This window comes from Fusarium graminearum, chromosome 1 (assembly GCF_000240135.3).
Source record: "Fusarium graminearum PH-1 chromosome 1, whole genome shotgun sequence".
NCBI classification, from domain to species: domain Eukaryota; kingdom Fungi; phylum Ascomycota; class Sordariomycetes; order Hypocreales; family Nectriaceae; genus Fusarium; species Fusarium graminearum.
The window spans coordinates 11,412,364-11,439,173 of record NC_026474.1 but is presented as its reverse complement, the minus strand read 5'-3'; the positions used below and the strand labels follow the sequence as shown (position 1 = coordinate 11,439,173).

The following is a 26,810-nucleotide window of genomic DNA, read 5'->3' as shown; positions in this document are numbered from 1 at the left end:
GTACACCTTAGCTGAAAGATGGGTAAGCGACTAATTCTGGAACTCTGCTCACTGACACAAATTGCTAAGCACTTGAAGCTTGGGACTCGGTCCCGTAGCTAGTCTAGCAATGTATCTCCTGATCTATTCCCGAGATACGCTATCATTTCTAGCCATGAACTAATTGTACTAAAATTCGACCTCGGCCTTGACTGTTGCATCTTCACAATGCCGATACGGCCACTTTTCATCCTTTGACTATAATCACAATCTAAACTATAATGTAATTTACTGTCACTAATTTGAAGTACATCTTTTTCCATTAAACAATAACAACATCCATTCCCTGCGCCATCCATTCAAAATGCAACACGAACCAAAAATCAAAACAAAGCATTACCTCACTATTGCCCGCTTCACCTGCACCAACTCTCAACACGAACACCTTCCAACTCTTCCAGCAGAGAAAAGTCCATGCCATGTTGCTTCATAGCAACCACAATCACATCAAAAGTTTCCAAGAAAGACTTATTCCAATCTTGATCAGCCAGACGCGAAACTTGAGGCACAGCCTCCTGCTTGACTAGAGCGTCCGCCCACGTGAGGTCTAAATCAGAACCTGAAATAGCGAGACTTCGAACCAGATCAACACCGGGCGAGTTGTCGAGCTGCGACTGACCAGCCTTGAACCCTAGACCAACAACAAGCACGCGTGAGCGTTTGCCTGTGCTGGGAAGGGAGTCGATCAGACGTTGAGCTAGCTTGCTTGGGCGATTGTTCATGGCGGTAGAACAGGCTTCCAGCAAAGGGAATTTGCTATTTGAGAGGAGATAGTATGGGTTTACGGGGATGCATATAGGGCGCCAACTTCCGACGCCCAGGGGCATAAGACATATACCCGAACGGTTTAGACGATGCTGCTTCGCAAACCTCGTAGGGGTCAATGCCATGGGGAATACAAGCGTCCGCCATTTCATTTGCATACACGATACAGACCATACGATGGCAATTTTCATATAGTTTCATCATCTCGGCAACTTCAGGTTTAGAAACCTTGACAACGTTATCGAAGATGGTGGAGTATAGGCGGTAGATGGTATCGAGGGAGCCAGGTAGGATGTCGTCTAGACCGGAGATGATCTTGGGGATCGATTTGACTGGAGGAAAGGTACGGCCTGGGTCAACACGCTGGTTCATGAGGCGTTAGCAACATTCGAACATGTGGTACTTGCCACAGATCAGAAAAGGATAGAATACATACCTCAGGGGACATGCCAGCAAATAAGCCTAGTCTCTTGGCCATGGGACCAACTAACTCTCTTGTCATACCAACAGCGACAGAGCTTTCGATGACGATAGTTGAGCCACGACGAGCCACCTGAGAGACCATGTTCAGGGCATCGCGAAGATATGAAGAGTTGATGGACTTGTTGGGACGCAATAAAGTAGGAACAGAGATGAGGAAATGTGTGGCTGAGATGAGATCGCTCTGTGTTCGAGAGAACCGGACGCGGTTGTTTCCTTGGAACTCTTGATCAAGTTCCTTGATACGTCTCTCTGAAACGTCGAACCCAATGACCTGGTACTTGGATGAAAAAGAGCTGACAAGATGTGTGCCAACGTAGCCGACACCGACAACTGCTACCACTGGGGTAGTTTCGGGTGTGATGTCTGAGGCAGACGCAGCAGAGTTGAGAGAAAGGTCTGTCTCGGAGGGTGAAGAGCTTAGGGGAGGGGTGTCGGGGTAAAAGGGGGATTCGGAGGGAGAATCAGAAGGTGTCAGCATGGCAAAGTCAGGACAAGCGCCCATGCTGGAAGAAAAAACTTGAGCCATTCTAGAATGATTTGCCGTTGGAGAGACTTTGGAAGAAATACAAGTGAGCGAGGAATTGTCTCGAAGTGGTCTGTTGCTTCTTTTTCTCGTCCAAAAAGCTGGTCATCCACAACCTCTTATAATATCCCGCTCCGAGATCTGGACTATGAATCCCAAAGTCCTCAGGCAGCCTCAATTATCTTTACCATGCTGGATAGTTAATTCTGAACCAGCCTCTCCGGTAAGACCGAGTAGCATGAATGAATACTCTGCATCTAGACAACATCAATGTGTACTCTGGCACGATTCAAAGCTGAGACGCCACTCGGTGGAAATAGCTTCACCTCAGCTTTGCGGTTTCCACCAAATGAATGGCGTAAAGTGTCATATCCCGGCCGTTGGACTTTGCTAGTACCTCATAGCTTGTAATAGATTGCGGTCGAGATCAGCCTCGTTTGCCAACGATTTCTCCATTGCACGTGTTGGTCGTCTACAGCATGCAATTCATCTTGTTGAGAAGGTGGGGGCGCAACCCGATGATGCGGAATGGTGAAGCCCATGGACCTCTCTTGGCAAAAGCAAGCGAGGCTAGAACCGCGAGGACGGAGCCAACCCGAAGTTCTAGCATTAAAACACGACCGACACTATCGATTTCAGCCGCAACCTGAGGAGCGCTATGGGGTTTACAGGGCCTGGACTCGAGATAATCGACAAGAGCTTAATATAATCTTTAACTGGATTAATATCCACAAGAGCGGCGGGTACGAAAAACCTTGCTGTGAAGAAGCTTCTGACAGTCTATGCGCACTTACCGCGCGATTGGTGTGCGGTGAGCAATGCACCCTGTAAACCTTACGCATGAAAATCCCCAGGGCCAGGGCCAGGGGTTTTTGGGTGCTCTGAGAGTCCAGATTCGACATCCAGGGGGTTGTTTTGAGATGGCCCACTTGTCGGCTATGTCGGACTCTGCCAAGACAAGAAGCAAGTATAACCTCTGGGCCTATCTTAGATCGTCGTGCAACTTTTACCATAGAGATCGACATGTCTAACATGATTGTAAACTTGGATCACAATTTACATACTGTATCTGTAGAGTGAGGCGTGCAATGTCTGATTCTATTCCTTGGATGGTATGTTTAAGATCTCGGTATGGCTGGCGGCCACGTAGGCATGTATAGACTAAGAAATTGTAGCCCATTTTTGGGAGTAGCCCCCATATCACCTCGCCAAATGAAGATTTGGGCAGCTAGTGAATAATATATGTCTGCCGTGCTGCACGTCCACGTAGGTGGGCGGCAAAGCAAATAGTACACAGGAGACGACCGACCCAGCTGACAGAAATAATCTTCAGCTGGCACGATAAAATCACTCATCCCTGCTCCAATATCTCTGTCAGCAGCGTTTGGGGTGCTGTTCGTTGTTGTGCAATTTCCTTGTCACATAAAAAGCAAAGTTGATCTGCAGACTCCACAGTGTGGTGTAGATTTATGGAGTGAGTGATCAGCACGATGACATATCAGATATAAATTATTGGCGATCGATTCATGATCTAGATTAGAATGGAAAATTCTGATTAATGCCAAGCCTTATTTTTATTATTGCTATGAGAGTATGATATCGCGCAATATCGTGTGGAAGTTGCAGGAGCATGGTCTCCGGAGATAGTCGTCGAATGTCATTAGGCTAGGGCTGAAGAAAATTTGGTTAAGCATAATAGATGGGGTGACAGAGGTTGTGCAAAGCATAAAGTATGCTCTTAACCATAATAAACGACCGTGCGCGCCGAACTAGTTTCAGCCGACTTCAGATGTCCGGTCAAGCGTTACTATGCTTCTTTTTAATGGCCGAGCGGCCCCATAGATACCCATGTACTGAACATCAGCCCCCCTATATCCGTAGACTAGTCTAGACTACAATCATGTGGACATTACAGAGTGCAGAGTAGGTACCTGGTCAGTATTTGCACTTTAGGCTTGGGGGACACAATAATCCCAGCTGGAACCTCTTGTAACTTGGTGAGAGCCGGTTCGTTTTATTCTTGTAATACCCATTTGTTGACTGGGAATTGCGAATTATTGTATCGATTATGTACATTGTAGGGGAGCGAGTCAGGAGAGGAGCCTTGCTATACAGCTATACAGCACTACTGCTGGAACTTGGAAGTGTTGATTGCCGATCGGTCAAGGCCATCCATGCATTCTGAGAAGATCTTTCACTCACCCTGTAGGTCCAAGGCCCATCCAGTGGCTCCATCTTCCAAAACAGGCAGCCTCCACACGATGTTGGTCTAGACAACGTCCCCTACCACCTCGAGTCACAGCATTGTCATCCCAGTCCAAGCGAGACATCTCAAGTGGACACTCTTCAACCGAAAGTAAACTATCGACACAAGAACTCAGGCACTCCACCAGTACTTCAGCTTTGCCTGTCCAGGCTGAAGAATCTGGACCCTTGTATCCCCAGCTTAGCCAACGATCCCGAGTTTCTGGGCCCCTAAAGCAGCAGAACGACAACGCAATGATAGCCTAAAGCTTCAGCTGGCCTCGTTCCCCTGGGGCTTGTCGGCTTCTGGACCTCTATCCCCTGGAGTTTGAAAGCTAGATGGCTTCGAAATTTGCTTTAGCGCTGTCGGCGTTGACGAGACTATTGTTTCTTTTCGCGGAGGCAAATGAGGCCGTAGGAGAAAATACTTTTTGGCCCTGAATGGGCACTGAGAGATGTGTTATTTAGATAGGGCTTCACGAGCCGTGTCTTGGAGGGTTGTTCTCTGTTCTACCATCGCGACACTTTCTCACATTTGTTGAGGCTGGGCTTCTTGACCTTTTCCGCACCACGACACTCGCTACTTGGTCTTCCCTCTCGGCCCCTTGCCCCTTCTTTCTTCCCCTTCTTGGCTTATCCTCCTCAATTAGGCCAAGATCGACAAAATGGCATCTTTGCATGCTGGGACTGCCCGCTCTATTCTAATTGGAAAGCAAAAGGTTCGTCATTCCTTCATAGATTCCATGTTCTGAATCCATTGAACTAAATCCACAAACAGGATCAAGTACATGCCCACTCTAAGCTTATTCACCATGGCAAGACCTCTTCCAACGGCTCTGATATCTCAGAGACGGAGCTCCCCGCCCCTCCGCTCCCAGCCTACATTGTAGACGAGGCATCCTCCTCATCCTCGCATCCTCCCTCTCTGAGATCCTCTTGGGGACCAGAGTCGGTTGGAACACCCGATACCAACACCCCCGCTCCAGCTTCCGTGTCTGGATCTGCTGCGACAAAACCCCACGATCTCATCGTTCCCGGTGCTCGTCTGCCATTATCTTTCAGTAACTGCGGGTCTTCCAATGCCTCTGAAGCTGGTCGCCCTTCGACGCCGTCGGCCGATAGCGACATCACTCCTGTCCAGCAGCCTTTTGCTCGTCAGCATGATGATGCTGCTCACGAGTTCAAGAATAATGGCGCAGATGCTGCCAAGCCCAAGGTCGATGTCTCTGCTGAAGATGATGTCGATCAGGCTGTCCTGATGAAGCGTGGCAGGAGAAAGGTTACTACCCAGAAATATGTTCTTACAGCTGGTCTGATCGCTGTCAAGTAAGTCTTGATCTATTTCCAGCAACTTTTTCTCATCAAAAGCTAACGGTTTTAAAGCTTCATGTTCATTTTCGCTACCTGGTGGTGGCCCAGATATTACTACATCTATCTGCCCTTCATCTCGTTTCCTCTCGTCCTCAATTGCGCCATGATTGCCTCGATCGCCTTTTTCAGCTTAGCCCACTATATCCGCCCCGAGAAGCAGATCAAGCCCGAAACCCCTGAGAACCTCGTCTACGTTATTCCTTGCTACAACGAAACCTACGAGGAGTGCACTCGATCTCTCGACTCCCTCGTTAACCAGACTGGTCTTGAGGGACATAAGAAAGGTATCATGGTTATTTGTGATGGCCGTGTTCGAGGCCCTGGAATGTCCAAGACCACTGGTGATTACCTCAACGAGGATATCTTCAAGCACCAAACGCAGAGGAAGAAGATTCGTGGCGCTTACACTGCATGGGATGGCCAACAGATGGATATAGAGATCAGTAAAGGGTTCTACAAGGGTACCCCTTTCTACTGTATCGTCAAGGACCAAAACCAGGGCAAGCGTGACAGCCTCATTGTCATTCGATCATTTCTCTACAAGTTCAATACCCGCGCTCAGAACCCAGAGTCTATTTTCTCTCGCGACTTCCTGGATTCTATGACCAGCTGGCTTGAGGATGAGGTCAAGATGGAAAACGTTGACCACCTTGTCGGTATGGATGCCGATACGGTCTTTGAGGACCAGTGCATTAGCGAACTTCTCAAGGAGTCTTACTACCCCAACACTGTTGGCGTCTGTGGCTATGTGGCAGTCGACTACAAGGACAGTAACTGGAACCTCTGGTCCCTGTACCAATCAGCCGAATATACTATAGCCCAGGGCCTCCGTCGTCTCCATCAATCTATCGCCACTAAGAAGGTCTCTTGTCTACCCGGTTGCTGCCAGCTTCTCAAGATCTGCGACGAAACTTGTGGCGACCTCGTTCTCGTCGACCTCTTCGGTTACTTCCCTAAGCACATGGACGGTATGATCAAGCGTATCAGGGCTACTGCTTCAGAGGACCGCAATCACATCTGTCAGCTACTTGTCACCTTCCCTCATGCTCAGACTCGCCAAGCTCTCTTTGCTCGTGCTTATACAGACGTCCCTCACTCATGGAACGTTTTCTTGTCTCAGCGCCGTCGCTGGACTCTTGGTGCGACCAGCAACGATCTGCTTCTCTTCACTGCCTGGAACACTCAGTGGTGGGAGCGTATTGTCGCCTTCTCCAATGTCTTGACTTGGTCTTTGAACATCTTTGTCATTGCATCAATCGGTTGTATGATTGTCGCCTTTATGAGCCAACCTGTGTGGCTCATTATGTGTTTCGCTGGTGTCATGATTATTCCTCTGCTTTACTATATTATTATGGTTACTTGGCTGCCTCGAAACCTTGTCGAACGGGGACAATTCCTGTTGGGCTTGGCTATCTTCGTCTTCCTTGGACCCTTCCTCAACATTGCTGTTATGATCTATGCCGTCACTAACATGGACAACTTTGGCTGGGGAAAGACAAGAAAGGTAGTCACTGATGATTCAGAGGAGACATCTCATAATGAGGGTGTTGTTTCAAGAGATAACAGTTCGGTTGAGGTTAAAGAGAAGGCCACTGCTGCAGCAGTTTAAGTAGCTATATTTTAAGCTATATATAAAGCTTTGTATTTAATTAAAAAAGTATATTATTTCCTTTCAATTGAATCGAGAACTTAAATTTTATTAACTCTTTCTAATATATACTTTATTTTACTCAACTTTTAAAAAATATCGATAAACTTAAAATACTAGAACAAAATTCACATTTGTAGTATCTGTGCTAAATACGTCAAGAGCAGTCGAGCCAAGCCCCGAAATGTGTCACTCCCCTCATTCTTCTCATTAGCTTGAGCATGCTTCTGAACAATCTTCAACACCTCCTCAACCAACAACTTGACCCTCTCCCACTCATCCGGCAGAGGAGGTGGTCTCTCATCTCAGAGGATGGTCGGACCATGGTCCGTTCCGTGAGTGCTTCCACGATTACCGCCCGTGTTGAGATCACCACCACAGTTGTCGCAGTGACGAGTCCATCGTCGAGGCTTGCAGACCAAGTTATTAGGACAGTTGGTCGTTTCGCATACGCTCTCGCAGGTACCTAGTACCATTGCGTTTCCGGCGATGTAGGCACAGGGCTCGGCTGTAGCGATGTTCATTAGTGTATGGTGACATGAGCTATGATAAGAAGGGACTTACCGGGCCAGGCTTTGCGGCACGCTTCGATGTGCGGCCACGAGGCGACAGCCAATGGGAAAGCCAAGATGATGGTGCTGAAAAGCCTATATAGTGTTAGTCTGTGTGTTGCCTAGTGTCAAGTTGACTTACATGTTGATAAATGGACTGAGCTAAATTTCTAAACACTAGGTCAACTACGGATAGTGTCACGTCGCACTTCAGACACAAATACAACGGTAGAGAAAGCCCTTATTTATAGTTTAAGCTTAATTGTACGTAGAGAAATGCAGCGTACAGGTATGGATTGTATTGGAGGTTCAGCTGCATGTTCTCACTATGCTTATTACACTTGAGGGTCTTGAGTAGATAAGGGGTCAATATTTGTATGTTTGCTTAACCGAAGGTGGACATCCAGTAGCGAAGGATGCAACAACTACGTATCGGAGATGGACCAGATCGACACTTTTAACAAGCTGAGGCTACTCAACAAACTACAATACGGTGGCCTATTGGTGGTTTCAAAGGCTCCTCAGTAGGTTGTATCGGTGGAAAGTCGGTTGATACTGTGTGTCTGTGTGGTGTGTAGGTCTGCAGCTGAGATGTACCTCTGATGTATCATCTATCAACAAATTCTGCTACTCCTGCTGCCTGTAATGAATGACCATGACCTAATGTCGAGATACTGTGGAACAGAAAGTGATAGTCTCCAAAGAATAGGACTATTATCAACCTGTACTCAAGAAAGCTTCTAAGCAATTGTATACATATTGGAATGAGTGGGCTCTCCAATACCATGTGCTTATGATCCACATAGGCTCAACGATTACTACAAGAGGGAGATGTATTGACTTCGTGTTATACATGTGTAACGGTAACATTGAATCACATTCCACCTGCGAATAAGCACGGTGGCGTGCTGAACGTCCCATAACCAGAATCAATTGAGCCGAAGCTGCAAATCAATCAGCTCACCCACCAGCATCAGGTGATGATATGATTGCTCAATGAAGAACTATGTGTAACACGACCACTCGTGTTGATGACTGCAGAGGAAAAACCCAATATTTACCTCGAATTGTGAAAACTTGCATAAAGAGTGTTTGTCCGACGGCCACAATATTTGAAACGGGGGCTCCAGATTTAAGCAGGTTTCTTCTTTAGTAATAGTTAAATGTCCATGGAAAATCCGTCGGTCTTAAAAAGAAAACTCCGTGGTTGATTAGTTTCTCAGGTTGATCGACATGGAACACGGCATCACCGCCGTATTGGATCGCGCCGCTTTTTCCGAGAACTAGAATTGAGATATTTTTATTGGGAGTACACCGACTATCGGCAAGATACTGTCGATCCACAGAATCCACTTTTTTCCATATCCGTTCCGAGGAATGTTTTCGGAACTGAGTCTCTGACAGAATTTCGCCAAGGGCAATTTAATAATCAAGCTTTTTGTCATTGACCAGGGTTACCTTGTCATAGAACAGGCACAGAACAAATATCCGATTTCGTATATGGCGTGGCGCGGGTCCGATACCATGTCCATATCCATTTATAACCGGCCATTCCGCGATACTGGACAACGATCTTGATGTCATCGTTAGCCTTGTATTCATCCCACACGACGCCTCTGCCGGTTGCCAAATGCCGAGCCACGTCACGATAGGCAGGTTAAAGCATGAATCTGAATACTCGATTGGTCAACGATGTGACTTTGACCCTAGGGATCTCCCGATCAGCTAACCCATTTGTTACAAGGCCGCTGGATTTAAGCAAACCCAATCACCGGGACTCAGTATCTAATCGTAAACGTCGAAAACCCGCGGCATTTTGACGATAGGACGGAAATTAGACACAATAGTTGGTTCTGTTAGTTCTGTAGTCTGTTGTAGTAACATCCACTACGATCGGATCTACAGAGCTACCATAGGATCAAGAACATATAACTTGGCTTGGTCCATGACTTTGAACAAATTACTTCTTCCATCATAACCATCATTTACCGCAAACAACAATCCAAACATGACTGTGCCACGAGACATTCAACACACTGAAGCTCCAGCTCCAGGTGGTGCTTCAAGTCAACCATCCAAACAACCTCAAAGCCACCACAACGTTTTGGTCAAATTCGTCGACAACATCGCTACAAATGAACCTGAGAGGCCGTTTGTATTCATCCCCTCCGGCGACAAGGCTCAAGATGGTTGGAAGCCCGTTACCTATGCTCAACTTAACAACGCCATCAATTACATGGCACACTCGCTTTCAAAAACCATCACGAGATCACCAGACGATGACGAGTTTCCTACCATTGCCTACATCGGATCCAACGATACGCGATACACAATAATGCTTTTTGCGTGCATTAAAGCCGGATTCAAAGCCCTCTTCATTTCACCTCGCAACACACCCATGGTGCAGCTCTCGCTCTTTGAAGCCACACGTTGTAATGCTTTGTACTACACCGAGTCAATGAGTGCGGCAATCACGCCATGTCTTGATCAGCGCAGTATGCAAAGTTTCACTATCGACAGTCTTGACCATTTCCTCAACGTGGAGTCTCCACCATTCCCTTACAACAGATCGATTGACCAATCTCGCTTTGATCCCCTTGTTGTTCTACACACTAGTGGTTCAACAGGAATCCCCAAGCCAATCGTTGTGAAACAGGGGTCATTCTATGTCTTCGAGAGCATGATACACCAAGGACCATACCAAGGGTGCGAATACGCTCTGGCGAGTTGGGGAGAGGGCGTCAAGGTTTTTGTCTCGATGCCAATGTTCCATGCCGCTGGTGTTTTCGGGACATTATCAGGCATGGTTACTGGCTCTACCGCAGTCATGCCACTTCCAAATAAGCCCTTGAGTGTTGACTCAGTGCTGGAGTGTCTCGAGTATACTGGTGCTCAGGCACTTATGCTTCCTCCATCAATCGTGGAAGGCATCGCGGCTACTGACGAGGGCGTTCAGGCGCTGGTCAAACTTCATGAATTGAAGTTTGCTGGAGGTAAGTCTTATGACAATCGGAGGTAGTTTGATAACTAACAATCAAACAGGAGCCCTATCTCCAGCAGTTGGAAACATGTTGGTAGAAAAGGGTGTTGCGTTGGGCAGCCTTATTTCATCGACAGAGTAAGTATTCTTTCAAAGGCTGCTCGCATAACTTCAGCTAACCAAGATTATAGGTTCTTTCCCTACGCACTTTATTCCTCGCCTGACCCTAAGCTTTGGCAATATTTCGTCTTCGACAGCGAAATGATGGGTATTGACTGGCGACCATGCGGCGAAAACCTGTACGAGTTTGTCGTCTGCCGCAAAGACCCTTCTGACCCAGGCAACCAAGCCGTCTTCTACGTATTCCCAGAACTCTCAGAGTGGTCTACGAAGGATATCTACCAGCCTCACCCTACACTGAAGGATCACTGGCTCCACATGGGTCGTGCGGATGATATTATCGTCTTCTCCAACGGCGAGAAGTTGAACCCCGTTTCTATTGAATCTGCCATCTCTGGTCATCCTCTCGTCAAGGGAGCCCTTGTTGTTGGTCAGAGTAAGTTCCAGGCTGCTCTGATTATTGAGCCTGTGGAAGCACACGCTCCCAAGGGCGAGGCCGAAACAGAAGCATTCATCGACCAGGTCTGGCCTGCTATTGAACAGGCCAATTCGGAGACGGTGGCTCATGGTCGAATCACCAGGAATCTTGTTGCTGTCGCCGATCCGTCATTGCCCTTCGCCCGCGCCGGGAAGGAAACAGTCCAAAGAGGGGCTACCGTCAAGTTGTACAAAGACTTCATCGAGGATTTGTACGAGAAGGCTGAGATGAATGAACCTGAAGACGAATCAGTTGCTCTCAACTTTGAGAGTGAAGCAGGGCTTGCCCAGTCTATCATCTCGGTATTCCAGACCAAGCTTGGAGTTAGCAACCTCGAGCCTGACACAGACTTCTTCTCTGCTGGAGTTGACTCTTTGCAGGTCATGACTGCTACCAAGGTTCTCAAGTCCGCTCTTCGGTCAGCGAAGGTGGAGACGTCAACGTTTACGTCACAAGTAGTCTACCGATATCCTACAGCCCAGCAGCTCGCGCGTCATTTTATCTCCCTTCGGGATGGCTCCGCGGACCATGATGATGAGGCAAAGGAGATCAAGGAAACCGAGAGACTGGTGGCCAAGTACACTGAGAACCTTCCCACTTCTAAAGCCAACAAGAAGTCCCCTGGAGAACAGGATCAGACCGTTCTTCTCACTGGAAGCACAGGCTCTCTGGGTGCCTACATGCTCGATACTCTGTGCAGACTCCCAACTGTTAAGAAGATCGTCGCTCTCAACCGTCCCCACGACGGTGGTGCATCTCGACAACCATCGATCAACGAACATCGCGGCCTGACGCAAGACTTTTCCAAAGTCGAATTCCGTCATGCAGACTTGTCTTTGCCAGACTTGGGTCTAGGACAAGCCAAGTACAACTCTCTTCTTACTAGCGCTGACCGCATCATTCACAATGCATGGCCCGTGAACTTCAACATTAGCGTATCCTCCTTTGAGAGCTCCATCCGTGGCGTCCGTCACTTGGTTGACTTTGCTGCCGCGGCAGACAAGGATGTGCCCATCGTTTTCATTTCAAGTATTGGCACTGCCGATGGCTGGAGCTCTACTGAAAGGGTCCCCGAAGAGCGGCTTACTGACATGACGTTGGCCCATATGGGATATGGCCGCTCTAAGCTTGCGGCAACTTTGATCCTTGACGCGGCTGTTGAACAGTCTGGCATCCATGCTGCTTCGGTAAGAGTTGGACAAATTGCAGGACCAAGAGGCGAGAAGGGAATGTGGAACCGACAGGAGTTCATCCCTAGCTTGATCGCCAGTTCGATCTATCTCGGAGTTTTGCCTGATTCCCTTGGACCTCAGCAAGAAATCGCATGGACGCCTGTTGAGGATATCTCAGGTCTCATCCTCGATATCGCTGGTATCACGGACCCCAAACCTGTATCAGAAATCAACGGATACTTCCATGGTGTGAACCCTTCAGAGACGAACTGGTCTGTTCTTGCACCCGCAGTGAAGAACTTTTACGGAGATGGAATGAAGATTGTGAGTTTGGAAGAGTGGGTTGAGAGGTTGGAGGCTAGTGCGAAGGACAAGGATGTGGATGTGGAGAGGAATCCTGGTATCAAGCTTGTTGATACGTACCGTGGACTTTTGGAGGGTGCGAAGAGTGGCCAGGTTATGAGGTTCTCGATGGAGAGAACTAAGGGCCACAGTCCGACGATCAGGGAGGCTGGACCAATCACCCCAGAGTTGATGGTCAATTGGTGTCGCCAATGGGGTTATTAGCTTGCACAGGGTTCAAAATAAATACCAAATAGAGATCTTGCTACAATAGATAGAGTAGCTTTTTTAGATTGTAAAACTTAGCTTATAGATACGAATACGCGCTATGTCCCTCAGAATTCTACTTTTATTTGTAGTACCGCCAATGTTCCTAGAGGTTTTGATGCCTCTAGACCCAGCCTGGACTTGGAATGATCTTGGAAAGCTGAAAGATGGCTGCAGAATAAGGGCACTTTATGACGCAGAAACTAAGCCATGTCTCGATTAGCGTGTTGAAGACCAATTGCGACTTGACGATAAGGTCTTAGTAGACACGATCTGCAAACGCAATCTGACAAGGATCAACAGAACCTCCAAGCACTACTGCACACTCCAGTGGATGGAAGTTGCCGGATGGGTTATTGAGGCGCACTTAAGCTTGAATAGTTCGTAGCCGCATTACCCCGCCCTACAGAGTAAGGAGGCTAGAGAATAAGTGAAGACGAGCTAAGGTTAATAGAAAAACCAGTGAATCTGTCCTCTGTTTCTCTTCACCTTTTGTTCTTCCGTATCAAAGTCATACTATCAATCATCGAATCACTCAAAATGGGTGGCCGGCACCGCTTTAGGCTGAAGAACCTATTCAAGACGAAAACGGCGGAAGATGAGCCTAGTACAGCTCCATCACCAGTCGGCGATCCACCCCCGTCTTTAATTCCCAGGACAGTTCCAATCCCAGAACCACCTCCTGTTGAAAAGCAGCCAGAAGACAATACCGAACGGAACAAGTTGCAGGAGGACCTGTGGAATGATGCTTACAATACACTTCGCGACAGCGGCAATAAGCACATCGTGGAGTATGAAGAAATTCTTTTGTCTGAGCTTAAAAACGATAACCCTGATGTAACTTCACTGGGGACTTCTTACGAAGAGCGCTGGCAAAACATGCAGCGGCTTGTTGAGATTGGTCTAAAGAAGACCGAAAAAGAAGCCAAGATTTATGGCAAGGTGAACGATGGTCTACAGCTCTTTGACACGGTGAGATCACTCGTCACCCCAGCTGTATCCGCCGTCCCACAAGCTGCCATTCCGTGGGTCGGAGTATGCTTCATTCTCGAAGTCTTTTCGAACCCAGCCAAACAGCCAGGCGTCCATCGCGCGGGACTGCAGCATGTTCTTTCTCGCGTCAACTGGTACTGGAACCTGGCAGAACTTCTCCTTCAAGATAATTTGGAAGCGAAAGAAGATCTTGGGGAAACCGCACTGTCTAACCTGCGAGGGGAGCTCAGGAAATATGTCTTGGATCTGTACCAGACATTTCTCTCTTACTTGATCGAGAGTGTGTGCTACTTTCAAAAGAACCGCGCCGCTGCGTTCTTAAAGAGTGTGGTTTACATCGACTATTGGGGCGGCAAACTCACGGACATCAAGGCCTCAGAGACAGAATTCGAAAGAATGTCCAAGAAGTACAATACGACAGAATCCCGCGAGAGACTCGGGACTTTGGTCATTGGTGTTAAGAACATCGAGAAGGCCATTGATCGTCAGACCCAGCAATTACAAAAACTCGACGAGGACGGAAACAACAGGGTCTGCTTCCAGGATCTCTACACGACCAATCCCTTCCTTGACAAAATGCAGATTGAACGTGACAAGGGGACACCTTTGCCACATTGCTATTCATGGATTTTTCTCACCGAGGGTTTCCAGACTTGGCAACAAGATCCTGCTCAAAGACTGCTTTGGATCAAAGGTGACCCTGGAAAAGGCAAGACGATGCTTCTCTGTGGTATCATCGATCGACTTGATGAGTTAATGCCAAATCTCATCTCATGTTTCTTCTGTCGAGCCACGGAGCATTATCAGAATGATGCTACAGCAGTTCTTCGTGGCTTGATCTGGAGTCTTGCATGTCAGCACCCCAAGCTCATCTCTCACGTACGCACACAGTTTGACAATATTGGGCGAAAAGCCTTTGACGGTCCAAACAAATGGGAAATTCTGTCCAATATCCTCAAGAGGATGGTATCAGACGAAGACGATTGCGTTCCAGAGGGTACCACGATTGCCATAGACGCACTTGACGAATGTATCAAAGACAACGACAAGCTCCTCGATCTCATCCTCGAAATTTGCGCCAATGAGAACTCCAAGGTCAAGTGGCTTGTTTCAAGTCGCAATTGGGTAGAGATTGAAGACACCTTCATGGACGAATCGATTAGCTCCAAACGGGTGGTTCTATCTCTCGAAGATGACGAAGAAGTTGAACAATCGATTCAAAGGGCTGTTGAGGCATTCATCAAGTACAAGGTTGAAGATCTCAAGAAGAAAAAGAAGCATGCCGAGTTTCCACCCGAGGTCAATACCATCTTTACTGAAAAGGCAGGCAACACCTTTCTATGGGTATCTTTGGCGTGTAAGAGATTGGAGAGCAAGGACGTTGAGCCATGGCAGATTCCCAAAATACTTGAGGATTTGCCATCCGGTTTGAGGGACCTTTACAGGCGCATGATGCAAGAGATCAAGGATTCCAGCCATGCATCGCAATGCAGGGACATTCTAGCTGTTACCACCCTGGTGTATCGCTCGTTGTCATTGGCAGAATTGTCATCAAGTGCCAAGTCACTGTCTCAGCATTCGACTAGACTTGACGCCCTCAAAAGACAGGTCTTGCGCTGCAAAGGGTTTCTGGTCATCTCTGATGATATGGTGTCGTTTGTGCATCAATCTGCCAAGGACTTTCTATTGGAAGACCAGCTTGCAAAAGAATTTGTTTGGGAAGCTGACAACGAGGAACTACTATCAAAGAGTTTTCATCGCCACCACCACGGCATTTTACTAACAATGTTGCAAACAATGAAAAAGACGCTCAAGCACGACATATATGATCTCAAGAAACCGGGTGTACCTGTACCGCTTCTTGATCGAGAAGATGCCTCCGACCCTTTGGATTCGGTCGAGTATGCCTGTTGTTACTGGGCCGATCATATTTCGGCATTCGACGACGAGAGTGCTTCCGCTACCCTCGAATTCCTGAAAGAATCTGTTCTTTACTGGCTAGAAGCTTGTTCACTCCTTGGAGAAGTGGTGACTGCGGTGCTGGCAATTCAAAAGCTGCAGAACCTAGTTGTATGTTACTATTCACCATCAACGCTGTCCCTGTTCTAACAAAGTCCCAGATCGGTACAGAATACCACGAATTGGCAAGTGTATTGCAGGACACCAGACGTTTTGTCTCCAACTTTAAAAGTGCAATCGAACTTTTCCCTCTGCAAACATATGTGTCTGGGCTTCTCTTCAGTCCTAGGAGCTCTGTAGCACGGCAAGCATTCCAGCAACATGCCTTCAAAACATCTTGGATTGATCTGCCTATCCTGGAAGACTGGGATGCCTGTGTCCAGACACTCGAAGGCCACAAATCCACAGTATTAAACCTTGCCTTCTCCGGTGACGGCAAATGGCTAGCATCTGCCTCTGAAGATTCTACACTCAGGGTTTGGGACGTGGCAACGGGTGTTTGCTTACAGACTATGGCCTACCCATATGCAGATGTACAAGCAGTTGCATTCTCTCCCGATAGCGCTTGTCTTGCGTCGGTGTCTACCAACTATGCAATTGACTTTTGGGATACTACCTCAAATGAGTTCAAAAAGAGGCATAAAGTCAATACCAAAGGGACTAATGTTCTTGGCCTTCTTTTCTCACCGGACGGCAAATGGCTTGCTTCTTGGTCGGATGGGCCCAAGGTCCAGATTCGTGATGCGAAAACAGGTAATTGCATTTACGATTTCACACTTGAGCAAGGACGTGGATCAGCAATCGGGCCACAGACTCGATTTTCGTTTTCATCGGACAGCCAACGCATCTTGGTTGGGTCAGGAACTGTGGGCATCCGTGACATAGTCAATGGCTCATGGATCACCGAAAACCAGATTTGGCCAGGACGTCTTTTGACATCAGCTTTCCTTCCAGATGGGTCTTGGGTAGGACACGCCTATGGTGAACATGGCCATTTAATTTGGAGGCTTTCTGACAGCGGCGCCGAGTGCAAGACCGAAATACTCGGGGAAGACGGGTGCGGACTCCCGCCTTCAGGTCAATATCCACTTGATAGACCTTTATCTTCGTGGGAAAGACCATCGGCTTTTTCAGGTGACGGCAAGCAGATTGCAACATGCACTCAATATCCTTTCAGGATCGCCATAGTTGAGGTTGCTACTGGAGACGTGTCATATGCGGATGCTCGAAGCTCAGCAGATGGTACAAGTGGTCTTCCTACAGCAATGGCATGGTCATCCAATAGCCAATGGCTCGCTGTTGCAGGAGTACAAGGTAATGGGGAAATCACGATTTGGGATCCAAAGGCAATCAAAAATGGCAGCAAAGACAATGGGATTCAAAAACGCATACATACAATGGCATTGTCTGCAGATGGCCAGAGACTTGCTACAGGTTCTCAAGACGGCACTGTTGAGATCCAGGATATGGCGCGTCCAAGTAACAACATTCTTACACTCAAGGGTCATGATTCTACTATACACGGAATAGTATTTTCTCCATCTGGCAACATGCTCGCAACCCAGTGCACATACCACGTCAAGATATGGAACATGAAAGCAGCTGGTGAATGCGCACATACATTCAAAGCTGGTCCAATCGACATTCGCTTCATTACGATATCATTTTGGCCCATGGCCTTTTCGGTAGACGACTCCCAATTCGCATTTGTCAAGGGCGAAGATATGGTTGAACTCCATGACCTCACAAAGCAAACCGTGTCTGAACTCGACATGGAACATGTATCGTGTTTAGTGTTTTCGCCTGACGGCCTGTCATTAGCAGCAGGCAATAAAGTCGGAAAAATCAAAATCTGTGATTTGCAGACAAAAGATGTACAGGAACACAAATCTGGATCTTCCCAATATCCACACGCCATTACCTTTTCATCTGATGGGAAACTGCTCGCGTACGCTACCACGACAGGTGAGATTTACGTGTGGGAAATGCCATCAGAAAGGGGTATCTTTAAACTTGAGACTGGGTTGTTGACGGCGCAATTATCGTTCAGTTCTGACGGTAGGTCGCTTTTGACTGAACAAGGCCGTTTGACACCCGAATGTTGGCCGTCGGTCGTTGACGGCCAGGATGCTGAGGCTGAGAATAATCAACTCGCAGCAGCACCGTTTGTTACTCGAGGATATGGAATTGGGTTTGATGGAACTTGGCTGGTAAAGGATGGTGAGAGATTAGTTTGGTTGCCCCCTCAGTACAGGTCGAGCTCTGACTTTCAGAAACATGTACTTGTTGCTGGTTCAGTTGTTGCGATTCGCAGTAGCTCTGATGAGTTGTTGATGTTTGACTTTGGTGATTGATGGAATCAAGTAGAGAGAGTTCCATATATATATTAGGCTAAGAATTGAAGTGATTAAAATTGATAGTGTCGGTCGTTAATGCCCACTCCACAACGCTAGCAGGGCCCCCTTCACACGGAAGAACCCTGCGTTGGAAGCATAAATTGGGGCAGCAGCTTAGATCCTTGCCTAACCAGTTCCACATTCTATCGTACTGTCAATGCTCAACCTCGCCAGGTTGTCTCCTTTGGCTGCATGGTATCTAGTGTCAATTGACTTCCCGGCAGCACAAATTCATCCATCTACAAGCTGATATTCTCTGACTCTAGGAGTCAATTGACTAGGATATTCCCTTTCTTATGAGCAAAGAATACACAAGGAGAATTAAGGACATGAAGTTACCAGACTATTGTCATTGTTTTTCCGGTGTCATTAGTTGTGTTGCTACTTTGGTCGAGTCAGAACCTTATATCTTAATCCACGTCATCATTACGTTACTATGGGGTTGCTATGTAGTGTTTGGTGTTCCCAATTTCCGTCTTTACCGTAAACTGACCGAGCCTGATACAGCGAGCCCAGCGCGGCAATGTTGATGCACTTCGTTTAAAATACGCGGAGAAGGATGGTTTCATTCTTTTGTTCTTCTAGTGTTCTTCTTAAATTGGAGCCTGTTTCATTGGACCCACATTCATGACATGTCTTTAAGCTTGACACTAGTGAGGCTGATGGTCATATCCATGTCATTCTATCGCGTGTGCAGGCTGGTCGTACTCGTTCTTTGAACGAGCTGGTGGGTCAGTTCAATACGGTCAGGGAGCGACCAAGAGACATGATGCTCCGCCGCAATGGTATTGAAGATAAATAGCATGCCATGCCCAAAAGCCCTTTGTCGAAAATCATAGCTATACTTCTTCAGATTGTTAGTCTAGTGAAACCACTACGATGCTCGTCCTTTCTATTTCTCGACTTTTCGCATCGGTCTTCTCGCTGGGCACCATAGCCGCGGCTCAAACTCCTCATGATTTGCCACTGGACGAAGGGACAAGGAGATTTCTTGAAGTCCTGCCCCCAGAAAAACAGGCTGATATTCTGAGGGAGTTCGGAAAAGCCCTTGCAGGCCAAGTACCCGCGTCGCCCGATATTATCGAAGCGCAAGAGCTCATCTGGAGCTACGGGAGGAGCCCCCCATTCTATCCAACTCGTAAGTCCAAACTACCTTCATCGTCAGTTTCGGTTGGCCTCGATTGTTTCCCTTTTTCTTCATATTGGTAATGTGGCATATAACTGACGATCCGCTATCAACTTACTCAGCCCAGGGGAAAGGACTTGGAAACTGGTCTCGCGCTTATGAGTACGCATCGGCTCTAGTTTCTCAGATGACAGTGGATGAGAAAGTATCCGTAACATCTGGACAAACAACTACGACAAACGGATGCAACGGTATGATTCCAGGAGTACAGCGCCTTGGATTCCCAGGTATATGCGTCAACGACGGACCCAGCGGCCTTCATGGGGTTGAGGCTGTCAACGGATACGCAGCTGGCGTCACCGTTGCTGCGGCATGGAATAAAGAATTGGCACACGCTCGTGGCTACCATATGGGCCTGGAAGCTAAGCGCCGAGGAGGTAATAACCTTGGACTTCATATTGTTTGGGACCAATTTTACTAATTCTGTGTTATAGTTAACAACCTCCTCGGACCAACAGTTGGTCCACTCGGCCGCACTGTGCTTGGTGGCAGAAATTGGGTATGGTTATCTTAAAGTCCTGCTGGATATATCTAGTATGGCTAACTGAAGTTTAGGAATCTTTCTCGGTCGATCCTTACCTTTGCGGTGTCATGGGTGCTCAGACAGTTTCAGGCATGCAAGAGCACGTTATAGCCACTGCTAAGCACTTTATCGCAAACGAACAGGAAACCAATCGTAACCCTAGCATGTTTGGTATGGGCAACGCTTCAGTCACTTCTAATCTTGACGACAGAACCATGCACGAATTATATCTCTGGCCCTTCCAGGATCTAGTCAAAGCTGGAGTAGGATCAGTCATGTGCTCCTACAATCGAACCAATGGATCCCATGGCTGCCAGAACAGCTACACGCAAAACGGCCTGTTGAAAACTGAGCTCGGATTCCAAGGTTTCGTGTTAACCGACGCTGGGGCTCTGCACAGTGGAGTTTCAAGCGCCAACGCTGGTACTGACGCTACGACGCCTTTCAACGAGTTGTGGGGAAGCAACCTGACCGAGGCAATAGCAAATGGCACAATGGAAGAGAGTAGGCTGGATGATATGGTTACTCGGTAAGCACAAGGTTGGGCTGGCTTGTTCATGTGGAAGCTAACACTACAGCAGAATTGTCGCCAGTTGGTTCAAGTACAGCCAGTTTGAGCCTGGAACCGGGATCCCGGTTGATGTTTCAAAGCCACACAAGGTTGTCAGCTCCATCTCTCCAGAGTCGCGCAAAACGATCTTCCAAGGCGCTGTCGAGGGCATTGTGCTGGTCAAGAACTATAACAATACCCTCCCCCTAAAGAAGCCAAAGGTCCTGTCCTTGTTTGGTTACGATGCCGGTGTGCCTCGAATAAACAACCGGGACGGTCCGTATAGCAAATGGGATCTTGGGTTCCAGAGTGTTAATGTCACCGATGGACAAGTGCTTGGCCTTACCATTGGCGTCGGTCAGGTTCCAGGCGCAGCCCATCTTGGCACACTTATCACTGGTGGAGGCAGTGCTTCAATTACACCCGCGTACGTCAACTCTCCCTACAGTGCTTTTCAACAGCGCGCAATGCAGGATGGTACATTCTTGTATTGGGATTTCGAGTCGCAGGACCCTGTTTATGCCAATGCCGGCTCCGACGCTTGTATTGTTTTCATTAATGAGTTCAGTACTGAGGGCTCGGAAAGGTCCACGTTGGCTGATCCCTGGTCGGACCAGCTGGTCAAGAATGTTGCCTCAAGGTGCCCCAATGTAAGTCTGCCGTACCATTCATGAATGTGTCTCCAACTCTCGTTCTTGTTCTTTGAGCTAATCAATGTCACTTGCACAGACGATAGTGTCAATCCACAACGCCGGTATCAGGTTGGTAGATCAGTGGATTGATCATCCAAATGTCACGGCGGTCCTCTTGGCCCATCTACCCGGCCAGGACTCAGGAAGCTCACTTGTAGAGATCATATACGGGGAACAGTCACCATCTGGTCGGCTCCCGTATACGGTAGCTAAGAACGAGTCCGACTATGGCGAGTTGTTGATGCCTGTGACCGCCGATAATGCATCGAACTATTATACATCGGCCAATTTCACTGAAGGTGTCTACATTGACTATCGTCGCTTTGACGCATTCAATATCACCCCCAGATACGAATTTGGTTTCGGTCTTTCCTACACTACCTTTGAATACTCAGGGCTTGACTTGTCTCTCACTTCCGCAGGGGCTAATGCGTCAGTCCTTCCTCCGCCAGGACCGGTCACTGAGGGGGGGCAAGAATCTCTTTGGGATACTATTGCCACCGTTTCTGTGGACATCAAGAACACCGGAGCAGTTGCCGCTTCAGCAATTCCTCAGCTCTATGCTGGCATGCCAAAAGCACCCGTGAAACAGCTACGAGGGTTTGAGAAGGTTTTCTTGCAGCCCGGAGAGGTCAAAAAGGTGGTCTTTTCGCTCACACGAAGAGACCTTAGCACATGGGACGTTAACCATCAGAACTGGGTCTTGGGCAAGGGAGGATACAATTTCTATGTTGGGGCAAGTAGTCGTGACTTGCCACTGATGCATAAGCTGGTTCTTTGAGTGATTGTTATCAGCTGGAAGGCCTATGGTTAACAGGTAGAAATGGGTACTTGAATCAAGAGATATATACTATTTAATACTAATTAAAAGTATATATATACTTTAGGGTTATCTTAAAGGGATTATAATAAGAGTTATAATTTAAAAGTAATAATTATAATCTTAACTATAAGTAATAATATAAAATTATAATTAGAATTATAAGTATAGTTTTATATTTTCTATAATTAATAGAGAGACTAAGTAGGGTATATATAATATAAGTATTAAAGTTATAATAGCTATAATAATTATATACTACTTTAAGTATATATATATTTATCCTTAAGTACTAAATAGAATTTAACTTATTAGCTATTAATAAAACCTTTTTACTTAAATATATTTTATTTATTTTATTTACTATTAAGAAATATAATACTTTATTACTACTTAATATAATACCTTATAATTCTATAAATATAAAGTAATATAAACTAGTTTACCTATTTAAAAACTTACCTATTATACTTAACTCTTAACTTTAACCCTAATAGGAGCTCTTATATATCCTATATCCTATATCCTATATCCTATATATCTATATCTCCTATATCTATATCTTCTATTTTTATCGATCTTTATAATAGCCAGGTAATATAGGTACCAGTACCACTCTCATGCTTCTCAAGGCTGTTAGATCAGAACTAACATCTTGCGGTGAAGGAGCCTTGAGAAAGCCGAAGACTACCAGCAATACGAAAGGCTCGATGATATCAAGCAGTTTAATGATACCTGTTTTGCCCCTTCCCAGGCACACATTAAAATATAAGACCCAACAATTCCCAAAATATCAACCCTTTCCCCTTTACACAATATCATCTAGCCTCAGCCATTCAAGACTTTTATTCTCAGACGAAGATCAAATCTGATACTAGAACAAGAAATCCTTGTCCTATTAACCTGTCTCGTGCTGAATGGTCTCAAAACCCTTGCCAAGATTCAAAACAAAACGGGGATCGAGATGATGGCTTTGTATATGTTATTTGGCCTGCTGATGGTAGCGTTTGAGTTACCACTGCTATGTAATATTAAACTATTAGGAAAGGCCTGAGAAGGATCGACAACGCATTCACGATGGTGGAGCATTCTAAGATAGCTGAGCAGCTTGGAGGTATATTCTATGCTGATCTAAAGGATTGTCCTTATTTGAACCTCAATGTTTCTCAAGTGGACGGTAGTAGGTAGAAACGAGGACTGCCAAATGCCCGTTTATCCATGACAGTCAATAATTGGGAACTATATGGAATGTCGATCTTATACAAGCTAGCCAGTTACATCTTATTTGTCCCGCCACTATTATTCAATTTGGTTCTAGCTCTCCCGAGCTCTGAAATGACTACACCTCTCCCAATATGCTGCCGACGGACTACACTGAGTATGTTTAGCCCGCAGCTTATTCTGAGCTATATGTATAAGTGATCGGTGTTGATATTCTATTGTATGTACTTCTATAATCATGGTATTGTTGGACTATAAATCAGGTTCACACTCTAGGAACTTCTCATCACCAAGCGAGCATGATAATGTATGCGTGATATTGAATTGAAGTTGATGGTATTGACCGAAATGTTCTACTTGGTATGATAGTTAGATATCCTTTTTGGCATTATAGTCAGCAAAGCGTCGCTGGAAAATAGTCGTTCTCATTTTGTCGCAAGCCATGTCCCAATCCGTAGTCCACTTGCGATAGAAGGGTTGATACCCAAGTAGCCCTCCCAGCCAGCGTCCAAATACGACACCGATTCCGATTGAAATCTGCTGGCCGAACGGCATCCATGGAGGTGGCGAAAGATAGGTGCCGCCAGCGTCAAAAGTCTAGCCGAGTTAATAAGATGATTTCTAGGCCTTGTTCGAATAAACACCAACTTACAGATAACAATTGCATCATGGATAACTTCTCCCCATGTATCACAAATTGGTCCTGGTACTTATACCAATTCTCAAAGAAGACAGGATTGAGCTCGAACACTGCATTTGTCTTTTCTCCTGAGAGCAGGAACTTGACTATATTACCACCAGCTGGTTGCATGTCTTTGGGCATTGGGTAAGTTCGATGGTTGCTGTAAGGCTTAATGTTAAATCTTCCGTCTTTGGGCGTCAGTATTAATTCCTTGCCCTCGTGCTCGAATCCCATAACACCCTCGATGACCTCCACATATTCTTCCTGGACATGGAAATGTGTTGGAGGCTTCTTATCAAAGAACTCCTCGCCTTTGTCCAGATCGAGTGAGATCTCTAGCGCGAATGACCTGTCTGGATGTGACAGGAGACGCCCTTCGATAGCCCCGCGCAGACTTGAAGAGAGTATTAGCCATCAAACAGGAAACAAAGTCGTCTTTGAACCAAGTGGCACTTACACAACAACTCGAGTGTCGTCGTCTGAGTATACGACGGAACTGGCGTCAGAAGGCATATTGTTTGTCTAGTCAAAATTTGGTTGAAGTCAACTGCGTAAAATTATGAGTATAAGATGAGAAGCTGAGTGCGAACTATCTTATCTACAGCAGAAAGATGACTTGGCCGAAGGATCCAGGTTTGACACCCTGCAGCTTACGTTTTGAACTGCTGCGACTCCCCAATGCAGGGTCAACCGATGCAACTTAGACTTGCGCGATTACAATTTTACCATGCGGCAAAATGCAAAGCAGGGCGGAGTAATGTCAGCTTCCCAATGTAGTAAGCATTTCAGAATCTCGCATAAAGATAAACATTCGACAGAAGGGGTGTGTAACTACCAGAACCCCTGTGAATGGATGTCAACCCTTGTGGGTACATCGAATTTCAGATTGGTGCGGATGCCATCGTATTGACTCCGCTGCGGCTGAAATGCAGTTTTTGATTGTCTCCACAATCGAGAGTAAATTGAAACTCGGTTGGACAAGAAGGATGTCACCCTTACAGCAACTCATGAGTAAGTTGTTACGAATACATCGGCGCTTACTGACACGAGCTCCAGACTTTATCGCTTCGAATCACGTCAATCCTATCCTCCAGAACCTGCCCTGGGAATAGGAAGGATATCAACAGAATGAGCTCAGGATAAGCACTTACCCTCACAGACGCTCAACTCCAACGTTAATTTATGTGCCAAAAGTATTTGCTTTGTTGAAGCCCCAAACATTCGCGGTCATAGTATTGAAAACGAGATGAGGTTGTAAATTAATACGAATAACGGAATTTTGGATCATTTATTTTCCGTTACGACCTATATGAATATAATGTATCAGAGAACATCTCTAGCGATCCCACTGATTCTAGTTATTTCGATTGCTGTCCAATGCTATTCATAACCATGCGAAGGAGAAGAAAAGTCGCCGCCTAATTTTGACTGGCACTGTAGCTTAGCTAGGAACGCGACAATTGCTGGTTAGGGCAAGACATAGTTTGCAGATAGACCAGCCAGAATAGACAGTGCCGTGAACCAAAAGCCAGTGGCGAACCACTTCCAGCAGCTTTCAGGGTCTTTGAGATCAACAAGAGCAACCATAGAGCCAACAGAGACAGCGCAGCCTCCCACAGTAATCACAAAGTATGGAACTCCCAGTCCACCGGTTACACCGCACCAATAGAGGCAGGTGCACATTCCCAGGAACAGAGTCCAAAGCAGAGGTCGGGCACGGCCATTGAAAAGAACGGCAAGGCTCTTGACCCCGACTTTAAGGTCGTCTTCGAGGTCCTGGTGGGCGTAGACTGTGTCGAACAGAATAACCCACAAGTTTGATGCCAACAACAGCGACACGGCCGACTCTTGTTTCCAAGGTGCTTCAACTCCCATGGATGAACTGCCTACCATCACACCCCATGTCAGGCAGAAGCCCAACACGACTTGCGCAAAATATGTATGTCGCTTGGCAAATGGATAGTATAAAGTAGCGAGGATGGTTGGAATTGTAGCAAGTGCCGTCTCAAAACCCAGTGGTAGCAGGCACGCGGCAGCGAGGATGGCCTGAGAGACAGAGAAGGCAAAGGCTGCTTGACGGCTGATGGCACCTCGGGGAATAGGTCGCATCTTGGTCCTCTCGATCTTTGCATCGATGGGCGCATCTACCAAGTCATTCCACGCATGACTGCCATTGTTGCAGAAAAAGCTTCCAATAGCCAGGATACTGGAGATGTAGAGCACCTCTGAAATGGAGCTGGACTGGACGGATGCAGCGTGGACAACACCAAAGAGATGAGGGAAGTATATGAGGATAAGGCCAACTGGTGGACTCAGCCGAGAGAGTTGGACGTAGGGGATCCATGACTTGGGCAGGACGTCCACCCAGCTCCCAGCATGGATACCTCCGTATTGCTTGGAGAGAGATTTCTTCTTTGAGGCTCTGGTGCCTTTGGACGGCGACGTCCGGGCGGTAAGAGCTATGGTAGTTGTGGCGCTCATTGTGTTTGACTCTGGATGTGTTCTTAACCGGGGCTTAGTTAGAATGTGATGAGGAAACGTACGATCAAGTTGAATCCCGGAGACTCATCGAGCGGGAATCCTTGAATGTAAAGTATTCGAGATAACCCCAAGCTGAGCTAGGGTCATGGAGGACATTGTCCGAATCTCTCGGCATTTAGTTCTACCTCGCATGCAAGAAACGATAAGCAAACTCTGACACACAGCCTGAATCCTTCGGAGACACCAGAGAATACTCAGTTTCTGCTTGTGGTAGTTCTACCTACACCCTATCTCAAACGCATGGGCTTGACGCTGGGGCAAGAA

The 26,810-nt window shown here is 46.9% G+C and overlaps 8 protein-coding genes across 8 annotated transcripts; 4 read left to right on the top strand and 4 right to left on the bottom strand.

Moving 5' to 3' along the window:
* Nucleotides 1-395: 395 nt before the first annotated feature.
* Nucleotides 396-1,789, bottom strand: FGSG_10620 (uncharacterized protein; the record flags this gene model as incomplete). Its single annotated transcript, XM_011321323.1, has 2 exons — nt 396-1,167; nt 1,241-1,789. The coding sequence occupies 2 exons, from the start codon at nt 1,787-1,789 to the stop codon at nt 796-798; spliced, it is 921 nt and encodes a 306-aa protein (XP_011319625.1). The 3' UTR covers nt 396-795.
* Nucleotides 1,790-4,719: 2,930 nt separating this feature from the next.
* FGSG_10619 (uncharacterized protein) lies at nt 4,720-7,034 on the top strand (the record flags this gene model as incomplete). Its single annotated transcript, XM_011321322.1, has 3 exons — nt 4,720-4,773; nt 4,833-5,380; nt 5,474-7,034. The coding sequence occupies 3 exons, from the start codon at nt 4,720-4,722 to the stop codon at nt 7,032-7,034; spliced, it is 2,163 nt and encodes a 720-aa protein (XP_011319624.1).
* Nucleotides 7,035-7,378: 344 nt separating this feature from the next.
* Nucleotides 7,379-7,943, bottom strand: FGSG_10618 (uncharacterized protein; the record flags this gene model as incomplete). The annotated part of the gene is made up of 4 exons (XM_011321321.1): nt 7,379-7,581; nt 7,638-7,720; nt 7,767-7,786; nt 7,893-7,943. The coding sequence occupies 4 exons, from the start codon at nt 7,941-7,943 to the stop codon at nt 7,379-7,381; spliced, it is 357 nt and encodes a 118-aa protein (XP_011319623.1).
* Nucleotides 7,944-9,632: 1,689 nt separating this feature from the next.
* Nucleotides 9,633-12,941, top strand: FGSG_10617 (uncharacterized protein; the record flags this gene model as incomplete). Its single annotated transcript, XM_011321320.1, has 3 exons — nt 9,633-10,617; nt 10,667-10,742; nt 10,796-12,941. 3 exons carry the CDS (start codon nt 9,633-9,635, stop codon nt 12,939-12,941), a joined length of 3,207 nt encoding a protein of 1,068 aa, XP_011319622.1.
* Nucleotides 12,942-13,523: 582 nt separating this feature from the next.
* Nucleotides 13,524-18,289, top strand: FGSG_10616 (uncharacterized protein; the record flags this gene model as incomplete). The annotated part of the gene is made up of 2 exons (XM_011321319.1): nt 13,524-16,046; nt 16,097-18,289. 2 exons carry the CDS (start codon nt 13,524-13,526, stop codon nt 18,287-18,289), a joined length of 4,716 nt encoding a protein of 1,571 aa, XP_011319621.1.
* Nucleotides 18,290-19,210: 921 nt separating this feature from the next.
* On the top strand, nt 19,211-22,063 carry FGSG_10615 (uncharacterized protein; the record flags this gene model as incomplete). Its single annotated transcript, XM_011321318.1, has 6 exons — nt 19,211-19,469; nt 19,580-19,894; nt 19,952-20,016; nt 20,184-20,569; nt 20,634-21,240; nt 21,320-22,063. The coding sequence occupies 6 exons, from the start codon at nt 19,211-19,213 to the stop codon at nt 22,061-22,063; spliced, it is 2,376 nt and encodes a 791-aa protein (XP_011319620.1).
* A 1,629-nt stretch (nt 22,064-23,692) lies between these two features.
* On the bottom strand, nt 23,693-24,518 carry FGSG_10614 (uncharacterized protein; the record flags this gene model as incomplete). Its single annotated transcript, XM_011321317.1, has 3 exons — nt 23,693-23,920; nt 23,976-24,399; nt 24,463-24,518. The coding sequence occupies 3 exons, from the start codon at nt 24,516-24,518 to the stop codon at nt 23,693-23,695; spliced, it is 708 nt and encodes a 235-aa protein (XP_011319619.1).
* A 954-nt stretch (nt 24,519-25,472) lies between these two features.
* On the bottom strand, nt 25,473-26,486 carry FGSG_10613 (uncharacterized protein; the record flags this gene model as incomplete). The annotated part of the gene is made up of 1 exon (XM_011321316.1): nt 25,473-26,486. The coding sequence occupies one exon, from the start codon at nt 26,484-26,486 to the stop codon at nt 25,473-25,475; it is 1,014 nt and encodes a 337-aa protein (XP_011319618.1).
* Nucleotides 26,487-26,810: the final 324 nt, after the last annotated feature.